Source organism: Schistocerca piceifrons, chromosome 5 (genome assembly GCF_021461385.2).
Source record: "Schistocerca piceifrons isolate TAMUIC-IGC-003096 chromosome 5, iqSchPice1.1, whole genome shotgun sequence".
Taxonomy (NCBI): Eukaryota; Metazoa; Arthropoda; class Insecta; order Orthoptera; family Acrididae; genus Schistocerca; species Schistocerca piceifrons.
In genome coordinates this window covers 592,419,186-592,446,011 of record NC_060142.1, presented here as the reverse complement: position 1 = coordinate 592,446,011, position 26,826 = coordinate 592,419,186, and the positions used below count along the sequence as shown (strand labels likewise).

At 40.1% G+C, this 26,826-nt stretch overlaps 1 protein-coding gene across 3 annotated transcripts in view; it reads left to right on the top strand.

Moving 5' to 3' along the window:
* LOC124797953 (low-density lipoprotein receptor-related protein 12-like) overlaps positions 1 to 11,032 on the top strand; it is a 105,767-nt gene extending 94,735 nt beyond the window's left edge. For all 3 annotated transcript variants that reach the window (XM_047261104.1, XM_047261103.1, XM_047261102.1), the window contains 2 exons: positions 5,080 to 5,297; positions 9,524 to 11,032. In XM_047261104.1, the coding sequence (XP_047117060.1) occupies positions 5,080 to 5,297; positions 9,524 to 10,363 (1,058 nt within the window). In that variant the 3' untranslated portion in view covers positions 10,364 to 11,032. The remainder of the gene's footprint in view (positions 1 to 5,079; positions 5,298 to 9,523) is intronic.
* Positions 11,033 to 26,826: the final 15,794 nt, after the last annotated feature.

Below are 26,826 nucleotides of genomic sequence, written 5' to 3'. Positions count from 1 at the left end.
TTTCTGTTTTTATTTCTTGAGGAAGACGCTATACTCTCTTATCCGTAAGTTGCAGTAAAAGTTTGGACCACTGTTGATATTGTCACATACAGAATCTATTACCAAGTTAACAATGCCATAGCGTGTGACTGGATTACTGGATTCATTTAGAGCTTGATTTTGTAATTTTTCTTGGTGGAATGCTTGACGATTCATTTCTTTATAGACTTTTAAATAAGCTTATAAAAGTAGTATAGTTTCGAGCTGTGCTGCATGCATTGTGGAATACTAGTTAGGATCGCTGGCTGGGTGGTGTGGTGCGGGTCGCCAGTTTGTATATGATCACCCGCAAATAGTCGCTATTTAGTATTTATCATTTCTGGAAGGTTCTCAAAATTTCTTATGTTTTTTGTGAAAACAAAGTTACCAATATCTCTGTGGAATTTTGACAGTTGAATCCAAGTCGTGAGTTGTATTACATGTGTCACATTAGTATAAAATTTTCTAGAAATTTATCTCTCGTGTTTTACAGAATCATGCTGCAGAATGAGCTTCACAATTTGTGGAAGGTTGCTTGAGCCTTATATTATCCCCAGTGACTGAAGAGAGCCCAACAAGGCACTTTTCAAAGGGGGCAAGAGAACTGAATCACCACTGCCTTATCCTTTTAATGTCCTTATGCTGCAAAATCCTGAAGCCTGTACATTGATGCAGTTCTTGTAAGCATAAGCGAGTCTTGTGAAAAAGAAACCTACCTGCTTTTGCGTGTGCACAGATAGTGTACAAGAGCATGGTACTTCAAAATACACCTACCTTCATACTGCATACTATCATGCCAACTTATGGACTGGAGCACTTTTTGTTAGTAACTTCAAAGTGCACACTCAGTGCATTCTCCCCACAATTAGAGAATATCAGGTGCTTTAATTGTAAAAAGAGTTTGTGTCAATACTAAATAAGAAGTTGAACCACCATTTAAAATAAACCTGTCTTTATTTGGAAATGCGGTGGCTTCATAAAGCACTATATTACAAAATATCAATTCTGTAAATTCACTTGTATGTGGCACCAAAATAATGTCATGCATGCACCTACCCATACACGCTTTTATCAGCACTAATGAGGCGCTATAAAATTATATAGTGTGTTGGAATTATAGTCAGACCAAAGGCACTGAACACAATAAACTGCTTATCCGCCATGCAGGATTTACGTATTAGCTGTGAAGAATAACATAGCAAATCAGGCTAAAACCCTTGAAAATTACTACTCATTAAACAAAGTTAAGAATTCAAGCACTTATTTGCTGACGCTAGTAATTGCAACCATACAGCCATCAGAGATCAGAAAATATCGTCATGACGACACAGGCATGAAGCAGTATTTGAGAGATGTACCAGCATGTTGTGCTGTGTGGCCATCTTTAACGCTTGAGGGTAACATTACATGAGAAGTTGGGTGGTTATGAAGTCAAAGCGATGCATAGAGTGCCTTTTCATAAAACCGCATGTAAAATGACCACAAAATGCTGTTTTTGCCCCAAGATAACTTTTCGCCTTAATAATAACTTTTTGAAGCTGTTAGTGATATAAGCTGTCATATGCATGTCCACCACATGTACATTTCTCCCACGCACTCTGCCTTAATGCTTTCTGCCTCAAAATGTGGATGTTGCACCTATATATCTCTTGCGATTCAGTGTCATATGACAAAACTAAAATCCGTTTGTTCATCCTAAAAAACATCATTACAGCTACAAATGTCATCTGAGTGCATTACCATTCCTCCCTTTTATCAGGTCCCAGTAGTGTGCTCAGGAAGTGTTAAAAACTTGCATACATGAAAAAGAAACTTGGACAAATGCGTATGTTTCAGTTGTTGAGAGCAATGTTACCCTGCAACCTCTTTGTCAGGAAAGCCTTAGGGCACTCAAAACTGGTGAAGAATGTCTGGACATGATACCTCTTCAGAGCTCTTTTGTTTCTTCGTTTGTTGTCATCGGTGTCAACGTACTGGCTGAAAAAATAGGGGGTGGACGTGCGGTACTGTCTTCTGTAAATGATGTAGCCGACAGATGCACAGTTGCATTTCACAGTCTTTTTACTTTCACTTTTCACAACCCTCCAATAGTACACAGTTATTTATGGCCAGTGCATTATTGTTCTAACTTCCTGTAAGCTTCATTAATAGTTAGCAGGTGAACCATCCACATACTACTACAATAGTTTACTGTTGAACAATGACCATTAAAAGCCTAGCCACAAAGTTCACAGTTCTTGAAGAATGGAAAGGTACGTATGAAGCAGACACTGTCACTGTTTTAACACATGGCCTAATTCTGTAACACTTATTACATTGTTAAGTTGATGCATTGTTGTTGTTCTAATCAACACAGGCTCTTCGTCTGGAACTCAGCCGTGGACGGACTGACTGACTCATGACCAAAAATCGGGCCCTTAAATATCAACACAGTAATAGGTGCTGAAACTACACATTTGTTCTAAGTTTCATTTTCGGAAATTAAAATTAAAAATTAACTCGTTCAATTATCTGAATAAATAAAAAAATTGGTTCCTTTTAACAGTTTCTTCTACTACAAGAGTTAGTCCAAATTATTTGTTTATGAAATTAACAAATTTATGTATGCAAACAATACTTTTGACAAAACTGTTAATTACTTTGGAATTAATGAAGGGTTGGTTTTGCTAATGTGTTTACGGATAGAGCCAAATAGATACTTTAAGAATACAATTAGTTGTTCCTCCAAATGTTTGTACTTAGTACAGAATTTATATTTTTTTATCCGTCAACAATAGAATTTAAGTTACGAAGCAATTACTGATTTCACCCTATAACAACAGATACTAACTAGGAATAGTCAAAATAAATTAGAAAATCAAGTACATACATAAAACTAAGCACAAAATTAGATCTGGTGTTACATTCTGTAAAACTGAGGGCCAATCTTTCTCTTTTTTGAAAATACAGATTATACTCACGTATGTTATTGGTAACTGGTTCAAAAATAAAGAAAACGAATTTAAGTAGGCAGATGGCAAAACAAGAGGGGAGAAAAAATAGCCCAGCTTGCTTCATCACATACTCTACCTGTGTGCAGGTAGTTTCAGATATTTCCATACATTCCATCTATTTTACTGTTTTATTGGTGTATACAGTCTTTCATATTTCTCCCAATCTTAATGCGCTTGCGTGAACAACACAGCAGAAAATCTCATTGCCGTCAAACAAAATTCATTCTGACCCATTCCATTGCTAAGTTACTGTTTCTAATTACTTTTCGGTAGCAGGGGTCCTACTGGAATGGCCTGTCTCACTTAGCCAGACAAGTGAACTATAAGCTTCAAAAGACAGTTAATGATGCATCCACTAAAACAATAAAATGTTTTCCTTTGTTCCTCCTCACATTCCTTACATAATTACAACTAAGTACACTTATTTCCTACCAGACTTTCGTCATTTCCTAAAGTCATTAGCAGGTGCAGTCCAGCTAAATTTCTCCCATTCAGAAATCACTATATCAGAAAATATCATTTTTGTACACCTGTAAACACGTTTTATACCTGCTATTATAGTGTTATTATCACCAGCAGTAGTAGTGATAGGAAAAGTAGTAGAAATACTGCTAGTATTGATACTATTAATTCTCTGCCAGTAGTATTACATTGTCATAAGGTATATGCAAATATTGTTGCAAATCATTTTTTATTCTATTAATACCATTTTATTACTATTTATCTTATTTAAATTATTGTCGTCTCTTAACAGCTAAGACGGCTTCAGTAGCCAGTGACTGTGCTCATGTATGTGTTAGTTGCATTTGTGTGTGTGTGTGTGTGTGTGTGTGTGTGTGTGTGTGGGCATTGTCTAATTTCGATGAAGGCCTTTTTGGCTGAAAGCTTACTTGCTTAAGTCCATTTTGTTGTATCTATCTGTGGCTCAGCCTCTCCACTGTATGGTGAGTAGCAAATATTCTTTTCATAATAAGCCATTGAGATGTAAAAAGAGCTATATGTGTAAAACACTTAACTGATGGAAGATAGGATGTGGAGGTCCCAATTTGATCAGGTTGAATAAATAAATAAAATCTATTAGAGTATTTTTAATTAACTTACGATTTTCACATTTAGTATCCTATTACTTTTAGATCAAGATATTTAAGCCTTCTAAAATGTCTTTATTTGAGCACTGTAACTCAGAAATAACTAATTGGGTTGCACTTAGGCACAGTAACATATTGTGAAACTGTTCTAGTTTGTGGCTGTGGGAGCCAAGGAAAAGTGCAATATTGCTCAGATTTATCCATTTCTTGGTGCAGCAGTTAATAGCCATTCTTCTTGTATCCATAAGTAATATTTATAGTTTTCAATTATTTTATTTTATTTTTGTGAGAGTTCCAAACACAACTCTTAACCAAAGGGCCTTAGGAACTTTCCCTCTTTGATTTTCTTCATTATTGTAATATTCGAAGGTCAGTTTCCTGTAACAGTACTGTACGCTTCTCAAAAGCATACAGAAAAATTGGCTTTGAAGATTTGCAAACACTATTAAGCAAAAAATGTTTCCACCATTTTTAAATGCTTGTCTTGTCTTGTCAGTCTTGTAATCATGACGTCATTGGTAGCAACAACTATCTTTCTTCTTTTTCCCAAATTGAAATGATTTTATTTTTAATTAGTAATTGAATAAAAATGAGTTATTGACAATGAATTAGCTACTTTTACTACAAAATTACAAATCAGCATATTTATTAATTAACATTTCAATTTGATAATAAACACAGAATTTTAAAACAAATTGCTGCTAGTGAGAATTGACACAGTGACAGCACAATTACTAGACTAGAATGCTTTGCATTCAGCAACAGGGAGCTGTAAAAATGCTGCAAATGTTTTATACATAATAGCAATTGATTTTTCCAATTTTTTTTTAGAAATATATCGTAGTGCTTTAGAAAACTGATGTCTAGCCACTGACTTTTGAATCATGTACTTATGAAGAAAATCAAAGAGGGCTGACCACAAGGTCCCTTTGTAAGATTAAAAATTTTAACTGATTTTGGAATCAATTTTCTTTTTATAGATGACACATGTATAGGAAGGCATAAATGCAGCGATGGTCGCGGATGTTATTCCAGTGTTGAACGGTGTGATGGAGTACACAACTGTATGGACAATTCTGATGAGGAAAATTGCTATAGAAGATTTCAGTGTGACGATGGAAATTATATACCACATTCTGAATGGTGTGATGGACAAGAAAACTGTAAAGATGGAAGTGATGAACAAGGGTGTATCAAGGTAAATATAATTGGAATTTCATGCTTTACACAGGACAGGATTTTAATATCTGAAAGAATGGGAAGGAGTGTATGTTGTTGTGGTTTTCAGTCTGAAGACTGGTTTGATGCAGCATTCCATGCTACTTTATCCTGTGCAAGCTTTTTCACTCAGAATAACTACTGCAGTGCACATCCTTCTGCAACTGCTTACTGTATCCATCTCTTGGTTTCCCTTTATGATTTTATGCCCCCCCCCCCCCCCCCCACCTCCCCCCCAACATCAATCAACACGCACACACACACACACACACACACACACACACACACACACACACACACACACACACACTTCCATCCAGTAATAAATTGGTGATGCCTTGGTGTCTCAAAATATATCCCACCAACCGATCAGCTGGTTGCGTGACATGGCTTCCCCATCTTCATCAACTTAAGGAGATGTGTTGGTCACACCTCAGTGCTCTTCAGTGCCTCAGCAGTACCAATTGGGGCACTCACCACTCTGCTCCAATATGACTCTACACAGCATTGGTCCAGTCGTGTCTAGATAACGGGAGTCTCGCAGACCGCTCGACTTCACCTACGAGATCGTAGATGCTAGACCTAACGCCCCGTTACGGGATTCGACCAACCCCGTGATCAGCCTTCTAGTGGATGCGAGGATTCCATCGTTGTGGGTTCTGTGGCAACAGCAGTTCGTTGCTTATGGGTTATGCATCTGCTGTTCCCCGGAGCACCCACTAACGTCTCCTATTTCCAGATACGGAGATCCACCTCCCGCAATGGCAACCCGTGGTGCATGCCTCGCCCACAGCTCTGTGTTGACCTATCACAAGACCCAAAAGATTGGCTCATCCTGAGGCCACCTGCCACCAATTCTCCTCCATTCTTGGTGTGTTTTGGGTTTCAGAAGTAGGCCACACTGACGGCGTGATGATCACCAGTCGTGATGGCTTGCTTACATTCGTGTAGGATTTAATGAACTCCGTTCTTTGCCAGATGTCTGCAGTATTTTCACTGTGGGGTTGGTAGCCATCTCTGTCCTTGACCATATTCGTTGCTGCACTGGTGAGCCCTTCCTCATCTGTTGGAAATCTTTGAGCAGCTTACAAGTTATTGATCAGTGTAACCCTCACCGTCCCTAGGTCCTGACTCTCCAGGGTTCCTTTTTTACCTTCGAACAGGGATGCTCAGGGACACGTCTCGACCCAGATCACATTGGGATCCCGAGGAATGAACTCACTGATAGGCTGGCCAAATTGGCTACCGACAAGGTCTCAAGATCAGTATTGCGCGATTGGACTTTTGATTGGTATTACGCCATCCATAATTGAGATCAGTATTGCGGAATTGGACTTTTGATTGGTATTACGCCATCAAGTACTAAGGATTTGGAATAGAAAACGGTATACTCAGTCTTTGCGGAACAAACTACGGGTGATAAAGAGCATGCCAAATTTGTAGGGGTCCTCCATGTGGGCCTCTCGCTAGCACTCCATTATCCTTGCCGGCTCTGCATCTGTCGTACTTGGCTGACTCGTGTCATCTCCTCCATCGCAAGGATCCACCCCACTGTCATTGTGGTGCCCATTTGATGGTGGTCTGCATTTAGTTGGACTGACCTAATCTATCAGCACTGCGGCGGCCTCATAATCTTCCTGACTTGCTATCCTGGTGTTAGTGGGCAATGCCTCAGCAGTTGACCTGGTTTTACAGTTTATTCATGAAATGGAGTATTTACCACTCTCTCTAAGGGTGGACACCTCAGCCTCATCAGCACATTGAGGGGTTGGCAGGATGCTCTGTTGTGTCCTCTGCCCCAACAGGCTGTCTGGACTTGGTGGACTGCCCCGGTCCTCACCCTACTGGCTCTTTTTGCTCTTCTTCCCCCTTCTCCCATGTTCTGTCTGACTTGACATTCTTTTCTGTTTTCCTGTGCTTCTCTTGCCCTGTCTGTGTCACTAGTCTTTCCTGGATATTGCTGAGTGGGATGCCTCTGGTGAGCAGCGGGGGAGGGGGGGATGTCCCCCCTTGCTCTTTCTGTCTTGGGGAACTCGGCCACCTTTCTTCCTATCCCCTCCCCCCCCCATTTTCTTCTTCCTTGTTCCTTTCTGTAGGCTTCGTTGGCCTTTGGCAGACCTTGGGGGCTTTCTTTCCTTGGGTTTTGTGGACTAGGCCTTTCTTTGGTGTGTAGTTTTGTTGACTTGCGTGTTCCAAGTAGGACTTTGTAGGTTTGTCGCTTTAATCATTAAGCCAACCAACCACCCATCAACATTAACTGAATTTTGACATCTGTCGTCCTTTCCACACCAAAATTCTCTCTTATATAGTGTGGCCACACATGGACAATGCATCTGCAGTGACAATAATTCCATAGTCCAGTATGTGAAGGTCTTATTAAGGTCTTCAAAGGCTGCCAGTATAACCCAGACATGATCCAGACAGATTTCCTCTGCCATACCCTCACAATCCTCCAACAATCTCCAAGAACCAGCCGCACTGGAACTCCCCTATCACCCAAAATTACTATTTTTTGTTGTGCGCAGAAATGAGGAACATCTTAACATACAGTCCTTCCCATCCATCCTGAAGTTGTATTCCACCACATTTCCAATCAATACAATAACATAGGCCATCCTTATGACATGCCCACTCCCAGCCCCTTGCCATAAGGGCCATATCCCCTTGCCATAAGGGCCATATCCCTGAGGAAGACCCAGATATAAGACCTGTCTGATACACCACATAGCACTTTGTTCTCCAGTCCTGTCTCAGGCTTATCCTATCCAGTCAGAGGCAGGGCCTTTTGTGGATGCAGTTAGGTATATCCATTTGCTCTGCTGCAATTTCTGCAAAGTATTTTATGCATGCAAAACCACCAGCCAGCTTCCAACCTGGCTGAATGGCCACTGACAAACTATGGCAAAGATCAGAAGTGACCAACTAGTGGTTGAAGACACGTCTGAGCACACTGCGCTCAATTTCAATGGTTGCTTCACAATCCTTGCCATCTAGATCCTTCCTCCCCTCCTCCTCCTCCCCCCCCCCCCCCCCCATTCCCATCAACAGTTGTCTGAACTATGTCCATCGGAGTTGTCATTGCTACAAATCTTTTGTTCCCATAATCCTCTTGGCTTTGATCTCCACTAGTGGTCTGCGCCTCGCCTACCTCCACCCTGCCCCAAGACTCTAACTTTACTCATTTCCCACATCCTCTTCCATGAGTTCTCTTCTTCCTACATCCTGTCACCCCCTCCCAATCCACTCCACATCTCACCTTGCTGCTGAACAAACTCTTGTTCCTGTCCCGTTGTGTTGCCTCATTCCCAGCAGTCAGCCAACCTTCCCCAAATCGTCCTTCTTACTCCCCTCCTTTGTCTCCTCACCCAGTCCACCTGACACAAGCCCTCATCACAGTCCAACTGCAGCCTCAGCACAGTGTACTGTGCCAGCACATTGTAGTCGTGTATATCCCTGTCAATAAATCAATGCCTTTTTAATCTGCCAGGACGTTCCCTTACAACATAGTCAAAGTTGTTCAATTATTTTCACAGTATTTATGATCAAATATTTGGTACAAGTTATATGACTTATCAACAAAGGATATGTGGGAAGAGGTTGAGAGATGAACCAGTTTCCCATTAGCTATTCTGACAGTATCCAAATGTGATGAGAAAGCAAAATTGGTTTGGTTGCTCAGTAACAGTTCAGGTTGGAATGTGTAAAAGTGGAATCTTTTCTGCAATTTCCATTATGTTTCATAACATCTCTTAATTTCTTTGTTTTTAGTGTAAGATCATAATGTCCCATTGTTTCAAGTTACCACTTAATTTCTTAGGTGATTGGTAGATTCTTTGTTTCATAGTGCACCAGGAGACAAAAACAACATATTTGGAACAGTAGCACAAAAAATGGACTTGTAACACAAAACCCCTAGATCATGTAAAATATTTTCATGAGGAACATAGTCAAAAAAGTTTACTTGTGTATTTATTTTCAATGTTTCAATGAGAACTCACAATCAAGTAGTTAAAATAATTATAGTGGTGTAACTTTTAATGCAACTGCTGTTTACTTTGTGAATTTCTTCATTATCAGCTAAGTGGAAGTACAGTAATAAATATAGATAGTGTAAATATACCACTTTAATGTATACTTTGCGCTTGTTTGTAGTTTGCCCGTGTTGTGGAAAGCAAAATATTTTAAATCAAAATGTCACTATTACAGAACTCCGTAATAGCAGCAGCTATAATGGGATCCTTGCTGTGCAGTTTATTGTTGGTGATTGCTGTCGGGTGCATGTGCCGTCTGTACAGTCTGCGCCTTGCTGTTACAAACAGTTACCGTATTCACCATAACAGTGGGAGCTTTTCTACACAGCCACCAGTGCCACACCTCGACGAAGAGTTCTTCAATCGGGAACCACCACCAGCGTACAGTGTGGCAGTCAGTGGGTGCCCTTTACAGTGTGCAGCCACTCAACCAAACAGTAGGCTGTTTGGCAATGAACACAGTATGATGCAGAGACATCAACATTTGAGCAGCAGGCGCATGTCCCGCAGACATTCAAATAGGAGGAGAAGTCAGAGGAATATTATGGTCACAGTACCTCCACACTGTGATCCTAATGTCACGCTCGGTTTGCAGTCCCAAACTGTGACACCAAATTATGCTGGTCTTACAAGCAGCCAGTTGCCAGTTCTCACTCAGTCTTCCGGTGCAGTATCGGGAGCAAATGACCCTGTTTTAGTTCAACAGGGTGAGGCAATACTACCAGCTGAAAACACAAATAATAAGTTAAATAATACAGTTAGCGGTGTTCCCCAGCCTGCAGCACTTGTGCCAAATCAGGTAGCAGAAAACTTGCCCCCTCACGCTCTTTATGAAACCTGTATTTTAAATATACCTGTAGTTCAAACTCCTGCAAGAACGGTTTCCCCATCTCATTCCTGTATAACATCTGCATCAGAATCTCCGAGCAGGAATAGTGTCACCTCGTCAACAAGTTTGCTTTCGTACCTCTCGGGTGATGAGGATGAACAGCTCTTAGTCGTTCCAGCTTCGTAACTTCCCCTCTTTCATCCTTTGGTTCAGAAAATTGTATGCATAAAGGCAGAAAGTTTTGAAGTAATATTAAAGTATAGCGGTTAAAAAAAAAAGATGGCATTTTAGAGTGTTGTGTAATTGTGGTTCAGCTGTGTGTATTTGATTGGTATATGAAGAGAAAAGTAAATGAACCAATTAGCTTATGTGCTTGAGTTGTGTGTGCCTTTTGTCCCATCGATGAATCATTTGTGTAAGCTGGTATTCATACTGTTGTCATAAAGATTTATGTTTAAATGTGTGACCTGTCCCTGGTTCAGTTATTGTACATTAAAATGATCTGTAACTGTAATCATTATGATATTGTGTATGGCTTTCTAGATTTATGTTCCATAAGAAGTACAATAATAAAACAAAATTGCCATACTACTTAAGTTGAAAATATGTGATATAATGGTGGCACATGGAATCTCAATTTATTCTAGCCACACCCAATGTAAGAATAATGCTCTGTTCTTGCCCGGTATTTGGCATGTAGCAGTCTAAAAGCATTGATTAAACTGCTGTGTTAGCATTTACTGTAATGTCTGTTTTGTTATATGTGCTAATTTTACATTTATTTACAGAAATATTTTGCTGTACATAATTTTGACATATTTGACCAGTAATAAAGTATTATTAGTAATAAACAAATTTGTTGTGTTTTTCATTTCTGTTTGTGCTTTTGCTTGAACATCAGATGATGGGAGGGAGAATAATAAGAAGAATCACGAAAATTTGACCAGGGACAAAAATTTGACCAGGGACAAGTAAAATCTCAAAAATGGCACAGTAGCGGGGATTTAGAAGTGATTAGTCATTCTACTATGGTACATAGATGATGAAAACTTAAAACTTGAGAAACCATGTATGTGTATGCTATGAGAAGTCACAGCAGTTTTTAGATGTGTCATCTGATGTCAGTGATAGCATGGAAAACTAAACACACTCACACACAGATGTTTCTGCTAAGAACTTTGCAACTTGTCATGCACCCCTCAACCCTCTGTTAGCCGACAAGTGTTAGCATGTCCATAATAGACTCTGCTAGTGTATGACAGAGCAAATCATGTGTGATCATTAGACCGCGCATTTTAGGTAAAAACCTATTTTGTTCCTGAGTTCCTATTTGCATAAAAATTTGTACTTATGCATTTCATGACTATTTACACTTAATAGCATTAATTCTATAGGACCTAAAAAAGCCTATTTCGACGTTAGTGCCTATTTTTGCCTATTTCGGCTTTAATATCCTAAAAAGTGCCTATTTCATCATGTAAGACAGTGGCTCCAAGTTTTTCCACACTATACAACAGATGGAAAAAATATTTTCTGCCCAGCGTGCAGCAAGGAGACTAGTTGATATGCGCTCATGCTTCGTATTTGCCTAACACTTCGGTCTTTTTTTATTTTTGTATATCGCTATCCCTGTTAATACCAAATACTCTTTATAGGTGTTTTATTATTCATATGTAAAAAATAGATCACGAATCTTTAGGTTAAAACCTATTTTTTTTTCCTAAGCTCCAATTTGCATATAAGTTGGTACTTAAGCGTTTCGTGACTAACTAAACTGAATACCATTAGTTCTATAGGACATAAAATTGCTTATTTCGATGTTGACGCCTAATTTTGCCTATTTCGGCACCAAAATCCTAAAAAGTACCTATTTCGTTAATCTGACATAGAGTTCTTGTGTTTTCAAAGATTAGAAGAAGGAAGTAAACTTTGGGCTTTACGTCTCGTCGAAGGCGATGGTCATTAGAGACTGTTTACAATTCCTTTGTTTGCCTTACTACCAACAGCACTCTGCACGGTTGAACTGTCATCCATCTAAGTACGTGCCGAGTGCAACAGTGCTTAACTTCGGTGAGCGAATGGGAACCGGTCAAAGATTTGAGTTACAAATTAGAATCGAACGTGAGAGTACTAAATGTTATATCTGAGAATATTTCGTTTGTAGGATTCTGGCCAGCTGTGTACTTTTGCAAAGAAACGGTTTCATAGGCCTTAAGCTGAGCACAGATTAAAAAATCACAATGTTAATCGTAGACGCCCTCTATAGCTAAATTACTGCCCTTCGTGCATTTTCTCGCTGCTACCTACAGGTTGTCCTATCAAACTACTCTGTTTCGTGAAAGGTATTATACGTGAATTTTCCGGTTCCAAAAATAATTTGCCAGTAGTAAGATGTTTTCATCTGAAGCACCGGTAGATTCCATTCGCTTGTTCAGAAGGGGCGGCCATCTGTCAGGTGCCATATGTCCAGCAACGAGTATGGTACTTCCCCCTCCCGCTTTCATGCAATGCAGTAAAAGGAAAAAAAAAGCAAGTCATCGTTCACTTTTTCCCAGCGAAAACAAATCAGTACATTGTGTAACGACCGACGTGTTAAGTGTTACTGACATTCTAAGTGCAAAATAAATTCTAGTTTCTGTGTGAGAATACTATGCCATGCCAAAAAGAGCTAGTTCAAAGTCTACTTATATAAGACAGTGGCTGCAAGATTTTCCGTATTATACAGCAAATGCGAAAATTATTTTCTGCCAAACATGCAACTAGGAGGTTAGTTGATGTTTTTCTGAGACTTCTTATTTTCCTGTCACTTAGGATTCTTTTTTATCGCTATCCATTAGTAATACGAAATACTCTTTATATGCGATTCTAAATTGCATTTCCCTTTTCTCTCGTATTAGGTTTCGAGTGTTAAGAAACCTCACTTAACTCAGCATGCAGATGGGATGGAATCGCACATAAAGCTATGTTGAACGAAAGTCAAAATTGAAGCAAACTCTTTTAACCAATAACTCTGGTGAATCCTCCGGGGAGAAAAAAAAAAAAAAAAAAAAAAAGGTTCTGCAGTGCTTTTTCATGCACTTGTGGCAGCAAACATCCCCTTTCGGAAACTAGAAAACCCTATTTTCAGAGGTTTTCTTGAGAAGTATTGCCATCAGTCTATTCCTGCAGAGTCAACTTTACGTAAGAATTATGTGGATTCAGCTTACAATGCTGCATTGCACAGAATCCGAGATGATGTTGGATAATCTTGTATATGGATTTCTGTGGATGAACTACTGACAGTCTTGGCCGTTACATAGCAAACCTGATTATTGGCAAGCTAGATCCAGATGCTCCATCCAGGGCTCATTTGATTACTCAAAACAGGTTGCAAAAACTAACCAACAAACAATAGCACAGTTTGTGAACAATGGGCTTAAGGTGCTATACCCAAATGGAGTGGATGAGAATAAGGTGCTTCTGGCCATCACTGATGCTGCTGCATATATGATAGAAGTGTTTCAACTATCAAAAGTATTCTACCCATTGATGCTGCACGTAACTTGTGTAGTGCATGGGATCAACCGCATAGCAGAGCAAGTACGGCTGCAATTTCCTAAAGTAAATAAAGTAATATCTATGGTGAAGAAAATTTTTGTTAAGGTACCATCAAGAATACAGGCATTCAAAGAACAGCTTCCAGATGTCCAATTGGCGCCAGAGCCTGTTGTCACCCGCTGGGGCATGTGGCTGATAGCAGCAGAATACTATAGTACGTATCTCCCAACTGTCCAGAAGGCGGTTGAAAATATACCGGAGGAGCTATGGATTTACTCAAGGATTCTTCTTTAAAACGGGACTTATCTTACATTAGGGCCCACTACACATTTATGGCAAGAATAATTTCACACTTGGAAGGCTCAGGCAGACCTATCTACGACAATATTTCTTTGCTTGAAGAAGTCAAAATGAAAATTAATGAAGCGCCAGGTGAAGTAGGGGAAAAAGTATGGGCAAAAATGCAAACGGTTTTGCAGAAGAACACTGGCCTGAAGGAGTTGTGTGCAGCTGCCGACATACTTAGTGGAAAATCCAGCACTCCTGACTGCAGCATTCCTGCCCAACATGTGCCGAAAATGAAGTATGCCCCTGTCACATCTGTTGATGTAGAACGTTCTTTTTCAGCGTATAAATAGATTCTGACTGTCAAGCGCCACAGTTTTTCACTAGAAAACCTAGAAAATATTTTGGTTATTTATTGTGAAGCCAACTATGGTCAGAATGTGTGAAACAATGAATTTATTAATTAAACCATTGCCACATATTTTTTACGGAGATATTTGTATTGCAGGAACTCAAAAAATTTGGAGTTATGTTCAACATTAATGTTGTAGATTGCTGTGCTCTGTAACGGTGTAAATATTCATTCTCCTTGTTTTAATGACTAAAAAGGTATTCATACTGTGAACACTGTGTATTTTAATTTATTTTTATTTTCTCTGCATCATTTTTATTAGAGCCTATTTCAGGTTTTATATAGCCTAAATGAACTACTGAAAGAGCCTATTTTAGGTGCCTAAAACACACTTTTTTAGGACCTAAAAATCCGTGGTCTAGTGATCATATACAAATACAGACATAAACAATAGTTTAGAAACAAAGAATAAAAGTTAAGATGAAAGGACATTAGGTACCCTGTTGCCATCACATTGGCATTATTGTGAAGCTACCTTTCCTTGTCAGTAGATAAAGTCTTCACATTTGCCATGTTTTGCTGTTCTGTTGAGCCTGGTCCATGTTTCCATTGTTAGTTAAAGTTTGGGAAACCTTGCTCCCTTCCGTAAGTTGACATACCTGAGCCGTGACAGGTGAAACTATATACAGCATCCAAAATACTTGGAAAAAAAACAGATATGGGGAAAAAAGTCCTTGAAAAATGGTGTTCGTTCCAGCCAGTCTTCTGTAATATAGCCAACTAATTCTGCCTTCAAATTCAAGACCATGTTTCATGTTCACCAAGAAAAGCCTTCAATTCTTCTAATGAAACATCCCTCCATAAGTGCCTTATTGAGTGTTTAGTAAGCGGAGTGACATACATATTTGTAGCATTCACAGTTTCACTAATAAAATTGTCAGTGAAGAAGGGTTGGAAATATTCAAGTTCAGATTTTGGTTGAATACGTTGAGAAATGGTGAAGCCTCGTTGCATGACAGAAAAAGGAAACTTCACGAGGTCACCATTGCCATCACGTTGAACTTGCCAGGTATTTGCTATTGGTTGTGTCTCTTCATCACTTTCCACTCTGTCAGCAGATTATGATTCACTAGAACTTACATCACGGCAGAAATTTCTTCGCAGTCACTTTCATCAGTAAATTCTCCTTCGTCCTCAATGCCTTCAAGAAGCCACCTGGCAATGTCATCATTTTCGACCGGCCATTATCGTACTAGAAACACGTGAATGCAACATGCTTTGAGTTGTCAGATCTTCGCATGAAGTGCTGCCATACACCTAACGAATTCCAATAATGGAGTGGATGGAAAACACAATAATGTAAACACGTCAGACATGAGAGTCATAGTAGAAAATACTAATGTCGGACAGTCCAACAGTGGATCATAAAGGATTAAGTGTGGAGGGTCTCAGGAGTGCAGCTTGTCAATTGCAACATTTTTGAACTTTTGGTGAATTGGGAGCAAAGAATTACTTTTTATTTTAGTATATTCTATGTTCTGCTACTTTTACCACAAGAATAATTGCCAACTTTAGGTCATAGAAATCAGAAAAATGTACCTGCACTGATGAGCCAAAACATTATCACTGCATACTTAATAGCACGTTTGTTACACATTTCAAATGCAGTGTTGCAGCGATTTCTGTGTTGTATGGATGCAACAAATCCTTGGTAGTTTTCCTGAGGTATGTGGTACCAGATGTCCACGCAAAGGTCTTGCAATTCCTGTAAATTGCACGTCGGTGAATTGTGGACACTGAACTGGCACCCGGTACTGCATCAGATATATTCCATCGTGTTCATAACTGGTGACTGCTGGCGAAGACATCAATGTGAGTTCACTGACATGGTCCTCAAACCAATGTAGCATGATTCTGGCCTTGTGACATGGACAGTTACGCTCTGGAAGATGCCATCACCATCAGGTAAAAACATCAAGCATAAACGAATGCAGATGGTTCGCAATAATGTTCAAGTAGTTCGCAGCTGTCATGGTGCCTTCAAGTATTACCACTGAAGCCCAGATGAATGTCCCTCACTGCACAATACTGCCCCACCAGCATGCACTTGCTACGGTGTATGTTTTGAGCAGCCTTTTGCCATGGTGATGGTATATAACTAATGTACATGACTAATGAGGAGGTACTGAATAGAATTGGGGAGAAGAGGAGTTTGTGGCACAACTTGACGAGAAGAAGGGACCGGTTGGTAGGACATGTTCTGAGGCATTAAGGGATCACAAATTTAACATTGGAGGGCAGTGTGGAGGGTAAAAATTATAGAGGGAGACCAAGAGATGAATACACTAAGCAGATTCAGAAGGATGTAGGTTGCAGTAGGTACTGGGAGATGAAGAAACTTGCACAGGATAGGGTAGCATGGAGAGCTGCATCAAACCAGTCTCAGGACTGAAGACCACAACAACGACGACGATGGTATATCTAAACACAATTTTGATCTGGTATAGGTACACATTTCCATTGAACCATGGTCCAGTCACGTGATTCTGTGTCCTCTGCAGTCAAAACTGACAGTGTCAGGTCAACTTGCTAATGCATTGGGATCGTCTACTGTGAAGCCCCGTGTTCAACAATGTGTGCTGAACAATCACACATGTTTGCACCAACTTTTTATTTTGTCATCAGATCTGCAACAGATCATCACCTATCCTGCTTCACAGAGTGGGCAAGCCTCCAACTTCTACATTCAGTGATGGGGAGTTGTAATCTCCCTCCTCCTTCCTTCTTCTATCTATTGTACACATTAAACAATGCCCAGTCCAAGTAATTAATAAGCAGTCTTTTATGAAGACTTCCCCGGGAGTAGCAAAGATTGTAATAAACTTTCAAGTTTACTTAGCTTGTCATGTTGAGATGGCTCCAGTTCTTGTCCAGGGATTTGATTCTTGAAGCTGAACACCGGGTCAGGTCCTCATGGCTGTTTTGAACTAAATATACTGGAAGATTGTTGTTGCAGAATTTCTTACATAAACATATTTTCCACTGATTTTTTTCACATTTTAGTATATCATACAGTATTTTGATTTTTCAAATTAACAAAGCCGAAATTAAATTGCTCGCACCTATTATACAAAAAACCATCTGATGACATCGGAGGCAAGCTTACGACTATCACTCTCTGCAGAAATAACAGTACTGCAAAAGGTTTACAATTTTTTGCAACAAATGAATTCCTACTAGATTTTGTTATATTATTAATTTTGATTATTATTTCATAAATGAGCCCAGAAATAAACATACTAAACAGTACAGGGGTGCTTAATTAATAATAGAAATTTTAAGTGTGCAAATAATTCGTAATTTCAAATGTTGCAAAAAAAAAAAAAAAAAATTGTAACTGTAAGTTCAGAACTAGTACTTATCGATTGTAACATCAAAACTGAAATATTTTTAAAGTAATTCCTTTTCAAAAATTTTAGCTCGAAATATAGCATACTACGTATAAAATTATGTGAAAGTTTTCAGAAAAGCAACTAAGATAATACTGACCTATCCAAAATTTGAGAAATAATACTGGTATGGACAACTATTGTTGAGGAAAAGTAATACTAGAAGAGGATGTTCTGTTACAACATACGCCTCACATAATATGGAAACAACGTGTTTACAATATTTTGTGACCTCCTATAATGGTTGTCAAATGGTGTACAAAATGATGCCAAAAGATAGAATACAGATTGTCAAAGTTAAATTCCAAAATTACAAGAACCTATAGTCCAAATAAGTATGAAACCTGAACAGTGAAATGGCAAAATTAACATGTGCATCTTATTATACAGTCCATACACAATTTATGATCACAAACGTAAATGTCTTCCACACTATTTGCTAACTGTTTATACAAACTAACCTATGTACATAGAAGATTCATTTACAATTGTTAAAAAAATACATATTGAGTGTTGAGATAAGAAATTTCATTGAAATGTATGACTACTAACCTAACAATGCCTAATTTTATCAGATCCTGGTAATTATTTGTGAACTTACTAAGTTTTCACATTTCTGTGTTGAACATAATAAATCATCAGTCATAGAATATCAACCTTCCACAGCATTTAAAGTTGCATAATGTATTGGAAATTTAATCCCCCTACTTGAAAAGACACACATTTATGTGGAATAACACTGTCCAATAGTAGTGACTTCTTTTCTAAACAAATAGTTCCTTGAAATTTTTATAAATACAAGAATTTTGCATATAGGATAATTTATTGGCTAACAATTTACAAATTTCAGCCACAAGACTGATGTAGTTGACAGGTGTTTGAGTACATTACCCAGCACCTATGATCGTCAACTGGACCAACAAGGATCCAGCCATATAGGGGTGTGGGAGTGGATCCACGTATATCTTTCGGTTTCTTCCCTAGATTTCTCATCACATGCTCCAATGAATAGGTATCTTCCTGTCTAGCCTTCACATCAAATCCTGAAACATTGTTTTATGTACTAAGCATGCTGTTCAATACCTCCCTTACATCACATGGAATATGTTTTACCTATTTATATTGAAAAAATATGTATTCACAGTTTACATCACAATGGATTAAAAAGTGTTCACACATGTGGTACATTTATAAACTGAGCTAAATGCAATGAAAAAATGAACTAGTAAGGTAACAGACATATATGTACTAAAGATATCGCAAAGTAACATTCACTTAGCAGTTAGCAGATGAAAAGAAATTATGTAAACAAGTAAGACAAGCTGGAACTGCACTGACATAGCATCCGACAAATGCCTACAAAATGAGGTAAGGACCATAGACCATGATGTACTGTCATAAGAATTCTGTGTTTAACATATTCGTGTTTGGTTTCTATATACTATTCCTAATATTTACAGTACACATGAAAAAACGAGTCTTCACTCAATTTACCACAACACCCATGACTTTACCCAAAAGAGTTCCTTACAATTAAATTAAACCACATTCTGCAGGGTACACAAGAATAATAATATATTTAACACAAATAGCATTCTAAAATCAGAAATCTATCACTAGATATTTGATGGCATTGTTACATTTCAAAATTGAAAAGGATCTACGCATTCAGTCACAGAGCACAAATCTATTACACAACAGAATTATATAGTTGTATGAATCTGCGAGTATAGTGTGGCGTAGACTTAAACCCAGTCAACAGACAAGACAGAACTTTAGAAATCACATTATCTTACATACTACATTCCTGACAAAGGGGAAAGAAAAAAATTAGATACTTATGGATCATGTCTACAAGGTTTCAGTTCAGTGATATTGTGTAATCCAAACAACTTCTTAGATTTAGGATACACAAGTCTGTATTGCATTAGGATGGGGATTTTCGAGAATTTTGAATGGTCCTAAATAAATATCAAAGGATTTCTTTGTCCGAGATGTCAATACTTTAGATTTCTCTTTGGATTTCACCAACACAAGATCTCCTACCTCAAACTTAGAAAATCTGCCTTTACCATCGTGTGTCTGCTTTCTCCTGTCCCCCTGCTTTTTCATCATCTCCCTGACACACTCTTCTCTGTTGTCAGACACATCAAGCAAAAGATCACTTTCAATTTCAGCTTTCAACCAGCTTTCAGTACCTAGTATTATGTGAACCTTCTCTGCTTTTTAGGAGTGCTTGAAATTCTGGCGCTTTGTTGTGAATGCTTCGGCAGTCAACCATTAGGATTTTAATACTACCACCTGTGGGAAGCATGTCTTTTGATCTTAGACTGATTAAGTCTTGGTTTTCTACTGCTGAGTTTATACCAAAAACATAGGTAAATGAGAAATGGAGGGAGTGTGAGATAGAAATTGAAGCTGCATGTGAGATTGCATTTTCAACTTCTCGCGGTGTAATGAGTAATCCATTAAATTTCGGGCATGCAGCCGCGCAAATAAAATTTCTTCTACTGATATTTCGGCCGCGTATCGTCCGGCCATCTTCAGAGCGAGTCACAAGACTGATGACAAGGTGCCAAGCGCGGCCTTATATGCTCCACCGCAGCGGTACTGCGCATGCGGGTCACAGATGCTGCGCCGCCTGTGGCGAAAGCGTACGGACGTTCGATGTGCTTATCGATGTTTGATCGGCGGCGATGACACGGTGACGACTTCTCTGCAATTTAATTAGTCCAAGAGCCGGATTCCATGCTTTGTCCAAATTGAAACCTTTATCTCTGTTTATTAAATTGTTGGCTAATCGAATTTCTATGGCTTCCTTGAATACAGAATCCCAAAAAGAAGAGGTGGATGTTAAAATCTTCACATCACTGTAATTCATGGAATGACCCGTATCAATACAATGTTCGGCCACAGCTGACTTGTCTGGTTGTAATAGGCGTGTGTATCTTCGGTGCTCCACACACCTTTCATGAACGGTGCGTGTTGTTTGACCTATGTATGACTGCTCACAATTTCCGCAAGGAATCTGGTACACACCCGCCTTACGAAGCAATAAATCGTCCTTTACAGAGCCGAGTAAAGCCGCAATCTTCGTGGGGGGCCGGAAGATCACCTTAACACTGTGTTTTTCTAGAATACGGCCTATCTTTGAAGAAAGAGCACCCACATAAGGCAGAAACGCCCTAGATCTGAAGAAATTACTATCTTCTTCCGCATCGTATACCTTCTTTTTAGGTTTTACATCGAATGCTCTACGAATTTGTTGCGGAGAATATCCATTCGATTTAAAAATACTCTTGAGGTATGTTAGCTCTCCTTGTAAATTGTCTTCATCGGATACACAGTACGCCCGATGCACTAAGGTCTTAAGGACACCCATGCTCTGAGAAGGGTGATGGCAGCTACTGGCATGAAGGTATAGATTTGTATGCGTTGGTTTCCGATGTACGGCATGTCCTAATGTGCCATCACTTTTACGGCGAACGACAACATCCAGAAAGGGGAGGCACCCGTCTTTTTCTATTTCCATGGTAAATTTAATGTTAGCATGGATAGAATTCAAATGCTGAAGAAATCGATGTAATTCATCCATACCATGGGGCCATACCACGAATGTGTCGTCCACGTACCTCCAGAAGACCGTGGGTTTAAAACATGCTGAGTCCAGTGCCTTGTCCTCGAAGTCTTCCATGAATAAATTAGCTACCAGAGGGGAGAGGGGGCTTCCCATGGCAACACCGTCAATTTGCTCATAAAATTCACCATCAAACTGAAAATAAGATGATAAAAGCACATGTTCAAATAAGGCCGTAATGTTCTTATCAAAATGTTGGTTGATAAGAGCTAAAGAGTCCTTTAAAGGTACCTTGGTGTATAATGATACTACGTCAAAACTAACAAGAACATCCATACTATTTAGCCTGACATTGCTAAGTCTCTGAATAAAATCCATAGAATTACGAATGTGGTGACTACATTTTCCTACCAATGGTTTTAATAAGGAAGCTAAATATTTGGCAGAAAAATATGTTGGTGAACCAATAGTGCTCGTTATAGGTCTCATAGACAAGTCCTCTAGACGCTCATCCTTACCCATCTTGTGAACTTTAGGAAGACCATAAAATCTCGGTGGTACTGCACCTCGTACTTTTAAACTTCTTATGACTTCCTTCGGTAGTGATGAAGCGTTCAGCAAGGCAGCAGTCCTTATTGTCACCTTGTTAGTAGGATCTTTGTTAATCTTCCGGTATGCACCAGAACTAAGTAGACCACATATCTTTTCCTTGTAGACTTCCTGAGGCAAAAGGACGGTAGCATTACCTTTATCAGCACGCAGGACGACTGTATCAGTATCCTCACACAGCTTTCGTATCGCACGTCTTTCTTCCTTGGAAACGTTGCTTCTTTGTGGACGATGCTTCGTGATTGCTTGACAGGTTTCTCGTCTGATTTCTTCCGCAGAATCCTCTGATAGTGGTCGGACAGCTTCTTCAATGGCACTGATGAAAGATGATATCGGCAAAGTCTTGGGAGTAGGGGCAAAATTTAGCCCTTTACTTAAGACAGACAACGTAGCTTCGTCCAATTCCTTACCCGTCAAATTTATGACAGGGCGTCGAATAACTGTGTCCACCTGAGAAGGCTGGTCCAATCGGCTATACTTGGTAATCTGCCTTTTCGTGGCCACTTCGCGAACCCAGTCAGACTTAGCCCATGTCGTGCCATCGATCCAGTCCCAGGAGTCAGGAGATAAAACAGCTGCAATCTTCAGTTGCAGATGATACAGATGTTCAGAAACATTGTCCAACTTCCGACGAGTAAAACGAATTCTTTCTCTGACAATAGCGGAACCAGCTCTATGTAAAATTCTATTTACTGCAGCATTCTTAACAAAGTGAACCAACCTTGCAAATTTTGGGACAACTCCATGGTCGCGGCACTTCAGTAAGAAACTCAAGGAGCTCAATAGTCTTGCTCTCTGGTGTCTTAATTTGTCCAAACTATGGACCCATGAAACCATCTCCTCCCCGAAGAGGTACTTGATGTGCATTTTCAACTTCTCGCGGCGTAATGAATAATCCATTAAATTTCGGGCATGCAGCCGCGCAAATAAAATTTCTTCTACTGATATTTCGGCCGCGTATCGTCCGGCCATCTTCAGAGCGAGTCACAAGACTGATGACAAGGTGCCAAGCGCGGCCTTATATGCTCCACCGCGGCGGTACTGCGCATGCGGGTCACAGATGCTGCGCCGCCTGTGGCGAAAGCGTACGGACGTTCGATGTGCTTATCGATGTTTGATCGGCGGCGATGACACGGTGACGACTTCTCTGCAATTTAATTAGTCCAAGAGCCGGATTCCATGCTTTGTCCAAATTGAAACCTTTATCTCTGTTTATTAAATTGTTGGCTAATCGAATTTCTATGGCTTCCTTGAATACAGAATCCCAAAAAGAAGAGGTGGATGTTAAAATCTTCACATCACTGTAATTCATGGAATGACCCGTATCAATACAATGTTCGGCCACAGCTGACTTGTCTGGTTGTAATAGGCGTGTGTATCTTCGGTGCTCCACACACCTTTCATGAACGGTGCGTGTTGTTTGACCTATGTATGACTGCTCACAATTTCCGCAAGGAATCTGGTACACACCCGCCTTACGAAGCAATAAATCGTCCTTTACAGAGCCGAGTAAAGCCGCAATCTTCGTGGGGGGCCGGAAGATCACCTTAACACTGTGTTTTTCTAGAATACGGCCTATCTTTGAAGAAAGAGCACCCACATAAGGCAGAAACGCCCTAGATCTGAAGAAATTACTATCTTCTTCCGCATCGTATACCTTCTTTTTAGGTTTTACATCGAATGCTCTACGAATTTGTTGCGGAGAATATCCATTCGATTTAAAAATACTCTTGAGGTATGTTAGCTCTCCTTGTAAATTGTCTTCATCGGATACACAGTACGCCCGATGCACTAAGGTCTTAAGGACACCCATGCTCTGAGAAGGGTGATGGCAGCTACTGGCATGAAGGTATAGATTTGTATGCGTTGGTTTCCGATGTACGGCATGTCCTAATGTGCCATCACTTTTACGGCGAACGACAACATCCAGAAAGGGGAGGCACCCGTCTTTTTCTATTTCCATGGTAAATTTAATGTTAGCATGGATAGAATTCAAATGCTGAAGAAATCGATGTAATTCATCCATACCATGGGGCCATACCACGAATGTGTCGTCCACGTACCTCCAGAAGACCGTGGGTTTAAAACATGCTGAGTCCAGTGCCTTGTCCTCGAAGTCTTCCATGAATAAATTAGCTACCAGAGGGGAGAGGGGGCTTCCCATGGCAACACCGTCAATTTGCTCATAAAATTCACCATCAAACTGAAAATAAGATGATAAAAGCACATGTTCAAATAAGGCCGTAATGTTCTTATCAAAATGTTGGTTGATAAGAGCTAAAGAGTCCTTTAAAGGTACCTTGGTGTATAATGATACTACGTCAAAACTAACAAGAACATCCATACTATTTAGCCTGACATTGCTAAGTCTCTGAATAAAATCCATAGAATTACGAATGTGGTGACTACATTTTCCTACCAATGGTTTTAATAAGGAAGCTAAATATTTGGCAGAAAAATATGTTGGTGAACCAATAGTGCTCGTTATAGGTCTCATAGACAAGTCCTCTAGACGCTCATCCTTACCCATCTTGTGAACTTTAGGAAGACCATAAAATCTCGGTGGTACTGCACCTCGTACTTTTAAACTTCTTATGACTTCCTTCGGTAGTGATGAAGCGTTCAGCAAGGCAGCAGTCCTTATTGTCACCTTGTTAGTAGGATCTTTGTTAATCTTCCGGTATGCACCAGAACTAAGTAGACCACATATCTTTTCCTTGTAGACTTCCTGAGGCAAAAGGACGGTAGCATTACCTTTATCAGCACGCAGGACGACTGTATCAGTATCCTCACACAGCTTTCGTATCGCACGTCTTTCTTCCTTGGAAACGTTGCTTCTTTGTGGACGATGCTTCGTGATTGCTTGACAGGTTTCTCGTCTGATTTCTTCCGCAGAATCCTCTGATAGTGGTCGGACAGCTTCTTCAATGGCACTGATGAAAGATGATATCGGCAAAGTCTTGGGAGTAGGGGCAAAATTTAGCCCTTTACTTAAGACAGACAACGTAGCTTCGTCCAATTCCTTACCCGTCAAATTTATGACAGGGCGTCGAATAACTGTGTCCACCTGAGAAGGCTGGTCCAATCGGCTATACTTGGTAATCTGCCTTTTCGTGGCCACTTCGCGAACCCAGTCAGACTTAGCCCATGTCGTGCCATCGATCCAGTCCCAGGAGTCAGGAGATAAAACAGCTGCAACCTTCAGTTGCAGATGATACAGATGTTCAGAAACATTGTCCAACTTCCGACGAGTAAAACGAATTCTTTCTCTGACAATAGCGGAACCAGCTCTATGTAAAATTCTATTTACTGCAGCATTCTTAACAAAGTGAACCAACCTTGCAAATTTTGGGACAACTCCATGGTCGCGGCACTTCAGTAAGAAACTCAAGGAGCTCAATAGTCTTGCTCTCTGGTGTCTTAATTTGTCCAAACTATGGACCCATGAAACCATCTCCTCCCCGAAGAGGTACTTGATGTGCATTTTCAACTTCTCGCGGCGTAATGAATAATCCATTAAATTTCGGGCATGCAGCCGCGCAAATAAAATTTCTTCTACTGATATTTCGGCCGCGTATCGTCCGGCCATCTTCAGAGCGAGTCACAAGACTGATGACAAGGTGCCAAGCGCGGCCTTATATGCTCCACCGCGGCGGTACTGCGCATGCGGGTCACAGATTCTGTATTCAAGGAAGCCATAGAAATTCGATTAGCCAACAATTTAATAAACAGAGATAAAGGTTTCAATTTGGACAAAGCATGGAATCCGGCTCTTGGACTAATTAAATTGCAGAGAAGTCGTCACCGTGTCATCGCCGCCGATCAAACATCGATAAGCACATCGAACGTCCGTACGCTTTCGCCACAGGCGGCGCAGCATCTGTGACCCGCATGCGCAGTACCGCCGCGGTGGAGCATATAAGGCCGCGCTTGGCACCTTGTCATCAGTCTTGTGACTCGCTCTGAAGATGGCCGGACGATACGCGGCCGAAATATCAGTAGAAGAAATTTTATTTGCGCGGCTGCATGCCTGAAATTTAATGGATTATTCATTACGCCGCGAGAAGTTGAAAATGCACATCAAGTACCTCTTCGGGGAGGAGATGGTTTCATGGGTCCATAGTTTGGACAAATTAAGACACCAGAGAGCAAGACTATTGAGCTCCTTGAGTTTCTTACTGAAGTGCCGCGACCATGGAGTTGTCCCAAAATTTGCAAGGTTGGTTCACTTTGTTAAGAATGCTGCAGTAAATAGAATTTTACATAGAGCTGGTTCCGCTATTGTCAGAGAAAGAATTCGTTTTACTCGTCGGAAGTTGGACAATGTTTCTGAACATCTGTATCATCTGCATCTGAAGGTTGCAGCTGTTTTATCTCCTGACTCCTGGGACTGGATCGATGGCACGACATGGGCTAAGTCTGACTGGGTTCGCGAAGTGGCCACGAAAAGGCAGATTACCAAGTATAGCCGATTGGACCAGCCTTCTCAGGTGGACTCAGTTATTCGACGCCCTGTCATAAATTTGACGGGTAAGGAATTGGACGAAGCTACGTTGTCTGTCTTAAGTAAAGGGCTAAATTTTGCCCCTACTCCCAAGACTTTGCCGATATCATCTTTCATCAGTGCCATTGAAGAAGCTGTCCGACCACTATCAGAGGATTCTGCGGAAGAAATCAGACGAGAAACCTGTCAAGCAATCACGAAGCATCGTCCACAAAGAAGCAACGTTTCCAAGGAAGAAAGACGTGCGATACGAAAGCTGTGTGAGGATACTGATACAGTCGTCCTGCGTGCTGATAAAGGTAATGCTACCGTCCTTTTGCCTCAGGAAGTCTACAA